The 13,249-nt window shown below is 40.8% G+C and overlaps 1 protein-coding gene across 1 annotated transcript; it reads right to left on the bottom strand.

The window, feature by feature from the left end:
- Window positions 1-1,189: 1,189 nt before the first annotated feature.
- LOC118857951 (olfactory receptor 56-like) lies at window positions 1,190-9,700 on the bottom strand. Its single transcript, XM_036768408.1, is given in 3 exon segments — window positions 1,190-1,251; window positions 8,769-9,603; window positions 9,605-9,700. Coding segments are annotated over 3 exon segments (993 nt in total).
- Window positions 9,701-13,249: the final 3,549 nt, after the last annotated feature.

Genomic DNA, 13,249 nt, shown 5'->3' with positions numbered 1-13,249 from the left:
GCTGTGGTAACTACATGCAAGGTGAACTTTCCAGGTGGGCTACCACAGCACCACCTGCAGTCATCCTCTCACCTCCCACTTGGGGTCTCAAGTGGACCTGGGAGGCCCAGTTTGACACTTTTCTCGCCTTTCTCTCAGGGGTACCCCTCTATCAATCTCAGACACTTCTTTGGGTTTCATGTATGCCTTGCAAGGCTTAGAGGAGATAACATCAACACTCTCCCAGGCTAGGGGACCTTACTCTTAGGCTAGCTTGGCTCAGCCAAAAGAAAAAGTCTCCTGTGTTTTTGTTTGTTGGTTTGTTTTCATTTTTGTTTTAAACAAATGGCATCCTTTCCTTTGTTATCTTTCTCAGTTCAGTCATTAACACAGCAAAGAGCCCAGGTTTGTTGACCAGTAAGTTTCATTTTATTTTCAATGGCTTAGAAACCAAAACATTTAGGAAACAGAACAAAACTTCCAAATCCAACTGCCTCTCAAAAAGCCTAGAAGAGAAAGAGGAACTCCAGGAGAAACTGTAGAAACAGGGAACTGGCTCTCTAGCCCCTCCTTCTGTGAACCAGGAAGCCAGTCATTTTGGTTTGCTTTGGCCAGGGGAAGGGGGTGGGAAAGGAGTGGGGAATGGTCATTGAGGGAGACCTGGTGTGGCTGTTTCTGCACTCTACTGCCTCAGTTACTGGCTCCTGTTACCTAGGTAACTGTTGATGGATCTTTCAACATTTTGAAGCTCACAAGGTTGCAATCTGGCCCATTCTGTCCCTAATATTCATTCATTTGTAACAGTGACTACCCTTCACTGCCTAAAAGTCAGGTATGCTATATTTCACTCTTCCCCTCCAGGCTTCTCTGGTACCCTTAAGGAGATTAGGGATACTTAGGGATGTCTTTCTGTCATTGGCTCCAGGCCCCACTGATGGTGTTCCCCAAATTGTACAGGTGGTTCCCCTGTACCACAGTTCATATTAACCATTTAACAGCTGGATTAACTTCTACAAAGGAATATTTACTTCAAATATATAATAACAAATATATGCACTCCTCATCATATGGCGCATGACTCTCTCCCCCTCCCCCTATATCACTTAATACTTTGGTGGGGAATTAGGTGATAATCATTTAATATCAATATAATAACTTCAATAAGGGCCTGAATGATAAATCATTATAGAAGATCTTCCGTATTATAGTGTTAGCCTGGCTTTTCTTCCTTCCCCCATCCCCCAGCTCCTACAAGATCTTTAGACTTACCAGCTTGGAATAAAGAATGAACCTCTCAGACATTCCTCTCTGGCTGATAGGCCCAAACAAAGAGTTGAATACACTTCCACTAGGAGACAGATAGGTCTTGAACAAAAGACAGGAAATTCTGAAACTGCTTCTTCAGGACCTAGCCAGTTCTCAAAAACAAAGTGATTGGCAAGATCTTCCCCTCCCGAGGCGAGTGGCTACCCTCTGGGCGGGCGGAGGGGGGAATTTTCTTAGTTCAGCTCCTTATAAAAGTCTCCACGTGGGAGAGGCTCACTGGGGATCTCACCCATGGGGAGGATGCTTCCTGGGATCAGTCTCCCTCTCAGGCCTTGATCGACCTGGGCTGTGCAAACCAGGACCCCCCTCAGCTTTGAGAGGATCAAGTGCTGGAGTTCCTCTGAGAGGTGATGAATCTGTGTTGTTTGTGTCTTTGTCTTTGTTGTGTTAACTCTGTTTCTTAGAGTATTTCCCCTGTCTTTCAATAAAAGCCATGTTCTGTCGGGACTGTGCTTTATTGCCAGTGCGAATCCGAATCCGAACCTAACTTAGTTTAAACGAACTGGGCCAGAGCCTGAACTAATCAACCAGAAGAAAAGCCTGGACCTAACAGCTTCTTTGTTCTCTGAGTAAACTCAGAGAATATCTCTTCTTATGTCAACAAGCCCAGACAGGGCTGACTTAAGAGCATTCTGTCCTCTGTCTATGGACATTAAGGATGAGACCCTTAACCTGAGACACTCTTTAATACTGGGACTTTTTCTTATCTCAGTATTTTATAGACATATACTATGTTGTGGTGTGGTATGATAAAGAAAATATAGATGTCCTGGATCATAATTTCAATTGACATTTTGTCAACTCTCCTATCTTATTGTATTTACAACCTATCCAATCAAGAAATTCCTTTCTTATACTGTGATTAAACATACATGGGCATCATAAATTTTGAGTGACACAGACATGCTGAGTTAGGACTGTCGTGAAATGCATTGGAGCCTTCTCATTCTTTTGTTCAGACAGTCAGATTTCATCTGGCTCCATGCATGTATGTATGCTGCTAGTTTTAAGGGAATAAACAATAGGAATTTACATATCACCTAGCCTGTTTGCCTCCTTTCACCAAACTTTCAAGTCAACATAGGTTTACAGTTAGCTCAGTTACTGTATAGCACAGTACCAAGCTCCAAATCTATGGAACTCTTCAGAAGTCTAGTGAAGCCTAGGAATTCCTTAGAGTAATGTTTTAAAGGCATAAAATTTTAAAAATAGGATTACAAAAAACCCCATTATATTGAAGTATAGTTACCGAAATATTAGAAATTCACGGACCCCCAGGTTAAGAACCTTCTGAGTTCAATTAACTTTAAACTGTAGTCATTTTCATCTTTTTGGTTCACAGAAGATTTTACCTTTTCCTTTCTGTTACCCCAAAGTTCAGTTTACTTTTTAAATAATAGCCCACAAACAAGAAAGTATATTTCATCAGTATTTTTATAAGTGTACTTATTTAGCTTTTTTGTGTTTCCTGTTGCAAGTTTGCAAGATGTTTGCAAGTCAGATGTTGTGTTCAGCTCTATTATAATTTTCTTTTTTTTTCAGGAATGCCTCTTTTGTCAAAAATTCATTTTGATTCCTTGTTATTCTCAGATCTGTAGGATATTTTAATGGGGTTATAATTTGAGCTCCTATGTTGTTTGCAATATCTTATACCAGTCTCTTTATTTTTTCTGACTGATTAGTAGTCCTGTGTCATTCGAGCTGGCCTTTCTTCATATTTTAAGCTCTTTCTCTTGAATGTTTGAAAAATGTATTGTTTATTATTGAAATTGAGAAATTTAATTTTCACATGCCTTGGTGTTTCAAGTGTGGATTTGTGTTCTTGTGGCAATCTGTGATTTTGATTCATCATTGCTTTCTTTATTCAAAAGTTCTGGACAGTTTTCTGCCATTATTTCCTTCAGTATAGTAAATTTACAGATAGTTATAGTTATAGATATATCCATAGTGATATCTATTTATGTAATATGTCATGTATAAATATAATATATGATACATGTATATATACATATATTTATGAGCTATAGGGGCAGCTAGTGATTCAGTGGAGAGAGCTCCAGGCCTGCAATTAGGAAGATCTGAATTCAAATTTGGCCTCAGACACTTACTAATTGTGTGACTCTGGGCAAGTCACTGAACCCTGTTTCCTCATCTATAAAATGAGATGAAGAAGGAAATGACAAACCACTTCAGTGTCTTCACCAAGAAAACCCCAAATGGGGTCATGAAGAGCTGGACTCAACAACAACATACATTCATATTATGTGTGTGTGTGTATATATATATATAGATATATAGATATACATATACATATATATGTGTGTATATATGTGTATATATGTGTATGTATATACATATGTATGTGTATATATATACGTATATATGTATATACATATGTACGTGTGTATATATATGTGTGTGTGTGTTGTGTATATATATATATATATATATATATATATATATATATATATATATATATATGGTTCTTCTGGGAAACCTGTGATCTTTAAGCTATCTTTGTACATGCTGTCTTCAAAGTCACTTGTTTTGGTTTGTATAGACTTCACTTGTTCATTTACTACTGCCTTTTGCTTTTCTTCTGGCAAGTTTTCTTCCACTCCTGAATTTTTGTTTTTTTCCAAATCTGTTCTTTTCTCTTTCAAAGCATCTATTTCTTTGCAGAATGCATCCATCATGGCTTTTAGGTTTTGTGTTTGGAGGATTGTTTTTTCATTCTGTGTTTAGAGATCTGTTATCAGATCTAATTTCATTCCTAATATTTTCTTCTAGCAATTTTTTTTCTCTTTTGGACCATTTTGTAGTTGCTTATTAATGTTATTTATCTGCAAAATTCTCTTTTCGACAAAGGAATCTTAATTCATTGTCATTCTTAGCATAATACTTATTCAGAATATTTTGACTTCTCTTTCAATTTTTACTTTTCTTGATTGTCTTTATGAACCTTTAAGTTTGTCCATTTGCTTGTGAGTTAGGTTACTACTCAGGTTTTCTCCCTTGACTCTCTTATTTCCAAATCACTTTTCTCTGATTTCCCTTGACACTCTTTGGTTAATTTCCCTTCCATTACTGCTAGATGTCCTCGAATTCCTCCACTTACCTCTTTGAGGGCCCACCAGAGGTACTGGTCCAAAGTAAACTTTCATGGATAGAGAGTAATAGTCCCACCTGGATTTCGAATCTCCTTTCCTTTACACACTACCATGCACTGTAACTTAAACTGTCTTTATCTTCTGCTCATAATCCTCCAGTTTCTCCCTCTTGTAACTTGGCAGAATGAGTGCTTTCTTCCTCTTTCGTGGTGAGGGGGCTTCAGGCTGAGTCTATACTGGGGGTGGGAGGAGGACAGGGACCCTCACAACAATCCATGATGCATAAATCTGAGGGATTATTTGCAATTACTGTGTCTGGCATGCAGAGTGGTTTGGAGGAAAAGGATGCAGAATGGGAGCTCTAAGCATTTTAAGTTCCTTTACCCTACTTTCCCCCATGACACATCACAAACTGTTCTCTTTCTATGACTTCTGCATATATAAAATAAATGCCAAGTAATTTTGGAATAGGAGAGACCACTAAGACCTGGAGAGATTGGAAAAAGCCTCATGTTAGAAGGTGCGACGTGGCACTTGATCTGAGCCTTGAAGTGAGGCAGGGATTTTAAGAGGCGGCAGTAAAGTGAAGGGACCTTTCAGTTCTGAAGGGAGGGCTGTGCAAAACCCCAGAGGTAGTAATGTCATATTCAGGGAAGAGCAAGTAAACATGCAGGGTGCAGAAGGGTAATGATGTGAATCAGTGCAGAAAGATTGTCTGGGGTGAGATTATAAATGCAAAAATGCCCAAGAGAGGAGCTCACACCTTATACCACAGGCAATAGTCAGCCTCTAAAGCTTCTTGAGTAGGGACATGGCACAGTCAGATCTATGCCTTACAATTATAATTCGACTGCTGTTTGGAGGATGGATCAGAGAATGAAGAGTCTTGAAGCAGGGAGAATAAATCAGAGGTCCTTGCAATAGTACAGGGAAGAGGTCATGAGGGTATGGACACAGAAACAGCCCTGTGAATAGAGAGAAGAGCATGGATACAAGATACATTGTGGATTTAAGATATTTTGAAGACTGGTTGAATATGTGGATTGGTTAGGGAGAGTGTGATGCCAATCAGTGCTTAAAGATCTTTCCTGCCCATTCAATAGGCCTCAGGTGGGGCCAGTTAAGGGAATCTTATTTAGAGGTTTGTTTGTAGGCAGGCCTACACCCTTTACTTACTAGGTGCTAAGCCCCAGGCCTACACTCTTTACTTACTACTAAGCACCAGGCCTACACCCTTTCACTGATTGGGCATGAAGCCCTCAGGCCCTAAAAAGAATAGATATACCGAGAAGGTAGCCATTGTAAGGTTAGAATCCAGACTTCAGCCCAAAGAGGAGAAGTAAGAACTCCAAGATGACAGAGCTGTAGAGAGTGCAGAGCAGACAGTGAAAACTAGGGAGCTTCAGAGACCAGAGAACTGAGGGGGGAGAGAACAAAGGCAAGCAGACAGTTTGGATTCTGAGTGTTTACACTCAGCAGGGGGGAAGGTCACAGGATGACTGGGTTTCTTGCAGTAATACTGTGTTATAATCTCCTTGTTGTTACATTGAGGTGGATTTACTGGTTTTGGAGTACAATTACTGCTATATCAAATTGGGGTTATTGGTTCTGGGATTTGGTCCTCTAGTGTCTAAATAAATGTTATACTTCCCCGGTCCTTCTACCTAGAGAATCTCTTATACTTTGTGATTCCAAACTATACAGGCATGTTCTTGGTCATCTTCAAGGTCATGAATCTTGCTTTACTAATACAGAGAGTGAAAAGTTGGGGATGACCATGAGGTTTGTTGATGTTCAATCAATTCTTCATGACCTCATTTGGGGTTTTCTTGGCAGAGATACTAAATAGTTTGCCATTTCCTTCTCTAGCTTATTTTACAAAGTAGGAAACTGAGGCAAATAGGATTAAGTGGATTTCCTAGGGTCACAGTGTTACATTTGAACTCAGGTGTCCCTGACTTCAGGCTTAGCACTCTGTGCCACCTAGATGCCCCAAATATGAGATTTGTTCCCTTCCAAACCTGCATGATTGCACTTCATTCAAAAAAAAAGAAACTTCTCAGAAAGGATGTGGTTAAGAAAAAAGATAAAATGATTCTTTTGTGGATAGGTTGCATTAAGATGACTATGGGATATGCTGATAAAGATGATCAGCAGGTAGTTGGTGATAGGGAACTGGAATTCAAGGTAGAGATGCTGGTCTAATGTGTACATTTGGGACTTAGCTGCATAGAAGGGATAACTAAACCCATGGGAATTGATAAAATCACCAAGAAAGAGAGTATAAGAGAGCAAAGAATGGGGCCTAGGATAGATCCTTAACATACAATGTGTGTGTGTGTGTTTCTGTGTGTGGTATGTGTGTGCATGCGTGCATGCGTGCGTGCGTGCGTGCGTGCGTGCGTGCGTGTGTGTGTGTGTGTGTGTGTGTGTGTACTATAAGGGGAGGAAATTGAAGGGTGACCAGACGAGTTGGAGAAAGACCAGGAGAGAGCATTGTCATGAAAATCCAGGGAAGAGAGACTATCCAGGGCTAGTGGTTGGTCCATAGCATCAAAGTATAGAGGTTTAATTCCCAAGACATTTAACTGTTGTTACCTACCTGTGCCAACTGAATCCAATCCGACCAGCATTTCTTAAGTACTACTATGTGCAAAGCACCCTTCTGGGTGGGAGGTGGGGAGTGGTTACAAAAACAAAACAAAACAAATCTCTGTCTTCAAGGTTGAAATATATGATCCTCTCAAGGAATGGAGAGATCACCTAAGAAAGAAACTCAGCATGAAAGTTGTAATGTTGTCACTTCATGAATGGGGTTTAAGGTTTGCCCAGGGAACAATGCAAATGATTCTCCTCTGTGACATCCACTGCTTCTGAGAATAATAGCCCTGAAAAATCACTCTGAAGCAGAGGACCTACAAAACCACTTGAAAAATAGATTAGGCAATGCCATTATCACAGAGAACTGGGAAGATCAGGCTTACCACTAGTGAAGTAAAGTAGAATATTAATATAGGTTCCTGCGAGGTTAAGATGCTCCAGATCAGGCCTGCACAACATACGGCCTGCAAGCTGCTTACAGCTGCCAAAAAATTTCCAGTGGTCCTTGAAAAATGTAGGGTTGCCACTGCGCACTCTCTCCTGTTTGTCATGTGACTCAGCAAGAAATCATCATCAGTCTGTCTCTAGTCTAACCTGTCTGTGGCCCTGAAGAAGTTTAGTGTATTTTAATTTTGACCCCTACCTACTGCTAACTTGTGCAGGTCTGCCCTGGATTATCAGTTGGGCATTGGTTCACATTAGACCTAAATGACACACACTATTATCTCCCCCTTCCCTATTCTCTGTCCTCAAGGAAGACAAAGATCCTTTGAATTTGTACAAATCCCACCCAAGAATTTGGTTTTCCATAACTCACAAGGAAAGAGAAGGACAAAATGAATTACTTACATATATTAGTCCACCTGAATGATCTGATCACATTTGGGGAGAAATTGAAAGAATGTAAGGAGAGCCTCCTAAGGATGAAGTATAAGGTTAACTGAAGACTTCTGGGTTAAAGCTGGCAATTGACAAGTACTAGTTTTGCTGGATATTTGTCAGATCAGAAAGCCACATAGACACTCAAACAGCCCACTGTCCTCTATTCCAAGAGGCATCAAGTTGGATACCACCAGTAAGATTTAAGTAGTTTCCTTGACAAACAATGGATTCACTGCACACTATAAGCAAGGAAGAAGCACCACGTATACTGTCTTACTACCCCATAAGTCCCATGCACTAGACAGCACAGATTTCCACAGAGAGGATGAAAGTGTTCTATAACTCAGCAGGAGGGGTAAATGAATCAACTGCAGGCTATGGAGAGAGAGGGAGTTTGGTGGGAATTGGGAGTGGGAGCCATACCTGGGCTGCACCAATCAATAAGATAGCTCCAAAGGCTTTGGAGCACTAGGACCCTATAGGACACATCACTATACTTCTTGTCTATAAGGGAAATCAGTGAATAGGAGGGAGAGAGTACAGAGAAGTCAGGGAATAGGGCTCACAAAAGATGTATCAAACAATTACAGATGGACAGCTGATTTCAAAGATGGGTCCATATGGAGATGATCCAGTCTGCGATACTGATAAAGGGGAAATCAAATTTGAGCATACTATTGAAAGATATAGATCTACAATGGAGGAGGGAATTTTCTCACACTAAGTTCCTTCCTCTAATAAATTCACAAACCCATTCCAGGCCAAAATACTGGTATATATGACAATTAAATTGATCAAATGTAAAAGGATTTTGTACTATAAATGGCTGTATAAATATTAGTTATTATTGTGAGTCCTGCCTCTGCCCACAGGAACACCTGCCCAGCAGCTTCTTAAGGGCCCCAGTTACTTCCTTGTTCCTTAGGCCATAGATGATAGGATTGAGCATGGGTGTGATCATGGTGTAGAAAGCAGAGACTACCTTATCTTGCTTGGAAGAGTGGTATGCCTGGGGTCTTATGTATGTGACCATGGCTGCCCCATAGAAAAGGGTGACCACAGTCATGTGGGAGGAGCAAGTGGCAAATGCCTTTTGTCTCCCCTCAGCTGAGCGCATTCGGAGAACTGCCACTAGGATCTGTAAGTAGGAGGCAGAAATAACAGAGAAAGGCAAGAGCAGCATGAGGACACAGCAAATATAGTTCATGGATTCATAGAGGGAGGTATCAGCACAAGCCAGCTTGAGGATAGCAGGCACCTCACAGAAGAAGTGATCAATCTTGTTTGAGCCACAGTAGGGAAAGTGGAGAGTAATGACAGCTTGGATTAACCCATCTACCAAACCAAAGAGCCAAGAAAAGGCCACCATGAGCCAACAGACCCGGTTGTTCATGACCAAAGAGTATCTCAATGGATTGCTGATGGCCACATAGCGGTCATAGGCCATGAAAGCCAGCAGGAAGCACTCATCCCCTGAGAGTGTGAGGAAGAAGAGAATCTGTAGCCCACACCCTGTAAAGGTGATGTAGCCCTTGCCTGATAGGAAGTCCACAGCCATGCGAGGTACAATGGTGGAGATGAGCATGAGGTCCATTAATGAGAGCCAGCTGAGGAAGAAGTACATTGGACTGTGGAGCCGGGAATCAATGTTGATGAGAAGGATCATGAGGCCATTACCAGTCAATGCCACCAGGAACATGATTACTGATGATGGAGAAGAGGAAGAAGTGGAGAGGAGTTTGAGTGAAGAGGCCCAGAAGGACAAAGTGAGTGATGAGGGTCTGGTTGCCACTCCATTCCATGATTCTAGAACAGAGAGTGGATGCAAAGGAGGGGGAGACCTGGAAGAAGGAGATTTCGGAGGTGAATAATAGCTCATAATACTAACAGCTTGCATTTATAGAGAGCTTGAAGGTTTACAAGCACTTTACAAATGTTATCTCATTATCTCCTAATAACAACCCCGGGAAGTACTTGCTATTACAATCTTTATTCTTCTCAGGGTCACACATCTAATAAGGAGCTGAGGCTGGAATTGAACTCAGGTCTTCCGGATTCCAGGTCCAGCCCTCTGTACGCTGTACCACTCACCTGCCTTATTATTGTTATTATTATAAATTGATCATATTTATGTAGCATTTTAGACTTACAAAGCACTTTCCTTGCAAAAACTGTGTGAGGTAAGTTTTAAAACTTGTTCAATTGTGTCCATAAAGGTTAAATGGAGACAAGGGGAAAAATCATTACCCCTATTTAAAAAATTCTAGTAAGAGATTGCCAGGGCAGGAGAAAATGGCCTGCCTTTGCTGTGGGACAACAAAGCTGCTTTAGCATCAAGAGGACATGATTCTGTTTGGTTTTGGCTTGTCCTCTGCTAGTTTATTGACTTCTTGGATTTGAGACCACACTGCTGCCACCTTGACTACCTAATTCATGAGGTCTGGAGGCACTGAGGTACAGTTAGGAAAAACACTAAACTTGGAGAAGGAAGATCCATGTTTCAATTTCACCTCAAAACTTTACTAGATGTATAACTCCATCTCTGAGTCTCCTCAGAGACTCAGGAAGGGGGAACTAAGAATGGAAGGGCAAACTTTGTTTATCCTGGTAAAGCAGTACATTTTCTTTAATTAAGAAGAAAATCAAAGAGAAAATACCAAGATTTTAGAGCTTTAAAGACTTATTTTTATGTGGCAGTGAGTGTTGTAAACTAAAAATGAAAAATAAATTTTAAAAAATGTTTATTTTTAAAGCTTAATCTAGTCAGAAATTTTGGACACAATTCTTTATGTCCTTCACTTTATAATTTTTTACCATTTCTTTCTAATTTTTTTGGTTTTTTTTCATTTCTTTCTATTTTGATAATGGAAGGAAAATGAGTCAGAGAGCCATTTCCCTTAGGAGGACCTAGAGAGAAGAAAGCACCTTCATGTTTAAGTGGTATTACTCAGAAAAATATTATCTCGGGGGCGGAGCCCAGATAGCATCTGGAAAGCAAGGAGTTGCCTAAAGCTCTCCACTTGGACCCTCCAAACACCTATAAAAATGGCTCTGAACAAATTCTAGAACTGAAGAACCCAAAAAATAGCAGAGAGAAGCAGGGTTCCAGCCCAGGACAGCTTGGATGGTAGCTGGGTAACGTCTATCGCACAGAGCTGGGAGCGGAGCGGAGCAGAGCCCAGTATGAGCCATGCCTGTACCAACCAGACCAGGAGCCAGGCAGAACAGGCCCTAGCACCCTGAATCAGTGATCTGTAGCAGTTACCAGACTTCTCAACTCACAAACACCAAAAACAACAGAGAAGAACTGCAGAACCCATGAAATAGCAGAGAGAAGAAGGGCTCCAGCCCAGGACAGCCTGGATGGGTGCTGGGTAAGGTCTATCACACAGAGCTGGGAGCAGAGGGAGCAGAGCCCAGGGTGGGCTGCACCCAGACCAACCAGACAGGGAGCCAGGCGGAACAGGCCCTAGTGCCCTGAATCAGTGAGCTGTGGCAGTTTCCAGACTTCTCAACCCACAAAAACCAAAGACAACAGAGAAGGTTAGTGGGAAAAGCTGCATGGACAGAGTTAAGGAGTTCACGGTTTGGTCACCACCGCAGGGCAGTGGGGGAGTGGCACCTACAGAGCTACAGCTGCAGTTGCTTCCTGCCTCAGTCCCACCTGATGGGAGGAATTAAGTGTCAGATCAGAGCAGGAGTGCAGAGCCTGCTTAAGATCTGAGTCCAGTCTGGGTTGGTGGTTCTTGAGGTGGGGAGGAGCGCTGGTGTGGCAGAGCTGGCTGTATAGAAATAGCTCTGAAAACAACAGTGCATCCCCTCAAGCTTGGAACAAAGTACTCTGTACTCTACAAGCAGTCATACCCCGACAAAAAAACTCAAGAGTCAAGTAGTTGTCTGGGAACATGGCCAGGCAGCAAAAATGAACTCAGATTCAGACCCAGACTTTGGAATCTTTCTTTGGTGACAAAGAAGACCAAAACATACAGCCAGAAGAAGTCAACAAAGTCAAAGAGCCTACATCAAAAGCCTCCAAGAAAAACATGAACTGGTCTCAGGCCATGGAAGAGCTCAAGAAGGATTTGGAAAAGCAAATTAGAGAAGTAGAGGAAAAATTGGGAAGAGAAATGAGAGTGATGCAAGAAGACCATGAAAAACAAGTCAATGACTTGCTAAAGGAGACTCAAAAAAATACTTAAGAAAACAACACCTTAAAAAATAAACTCAAATGTCAAAAGAGCTCCAAAAAGCCAATGAGGAGAAGAATGCCTTGAGAGGCAGAATGAGCCAAATGGAAAAGGAAGTCCAAAAGACCACTGAAGAAAATACTACCTTAAAATTAGATTGGAGCAAGTGGAAGCTAGTGACTTTAGGAGAAATCAAAATATTATAAAACAGAACCAAAGGAATGAAAAAGTGGAAGACAATGTGAAATATATCATTGGAAAAACCACTGACCTGGAAAATAGATCCAGGAGAGATAATTTTAAAATTATTGAACTACCTGAAAGCCATGATCAAAAAAAGAGCCTAGATATCATCTTTCAACAAATTATCAAGGAGAACTGCTCTGATATTCTAGAGCTGGAGGGTAAAATAGAAATTGAAAGAATCCACCAATCGCCTCCTGAAAAAGATCCCAAAAAGAAAACTCCTAGGAATATTGTCCCCAAATTCCAGAGTTTCCAGGGCAAGGAGAAAATACTGCAAGTAGCCAGAAGGAAACAATTTGAGTATTGTGGAAACACAATCAGAATAACACAAGATCTAGCAGCTTCTACATTAAGGGATCGAAGGGCTTGGAATACAATATTCCGGAGGTCAATGGAGCTAGGATTAAAACCAAGAATCACCTACCCAGCAAAACTAAGTATCATGCTCCAAGGCAAAACATGGATTTTCAATAAAATAGAGGACTTTCCCAAGCTTTCACAGTGAAAAGACCAGAGCTGAATAGAAAATTTGACTTTCAAACATAAGAATCAAGAGAAGCATGAGAAGGTAAACAAGAAAGAGAAATCACAAGGGATTTACTAAAGTTGAACTGTTTTGTTTACATTCCTACATGGAAAGATGATGTGTATGATTCATGAGATCTCAGTATTAGGGTAGCTGAAGGGAATATACATATATGTGTATGTGTATATATATAGATAGATAGATAGATACATATATGTGTGTATGTATATATATGTGTGAGTGTATGTATATATGTCTATATATGTCTATATGTGTGTATGTATGTATATATGTCTATATGTGTGTAGGTATGTATATATGTATATATATGTGTGTGTATATATGTGTGTGTGTGTGTGTGTGTGTGTATGTATATACATATATAGACAGAG

This window comes from Trichosurus vulpecula, chromosome 7 (assembly GCF_011100635.1).
Source record: "Trichosurus vulpecula isolate mTriVul1 chromosome 7, mTriVul1.pri, whole genome shotgun sequence".
Lineage (NCBI taxonomy): Eukaryota > Metazoa > Chordata > Mammalia > Diprotodontia > Phalangeridae > Trichosurus > Trichosurus vulpecula.
Note: the sequence above shows the minus strand (reverse complement) of the source record. Positions and strands in the feature narration are given on the sequence as shown.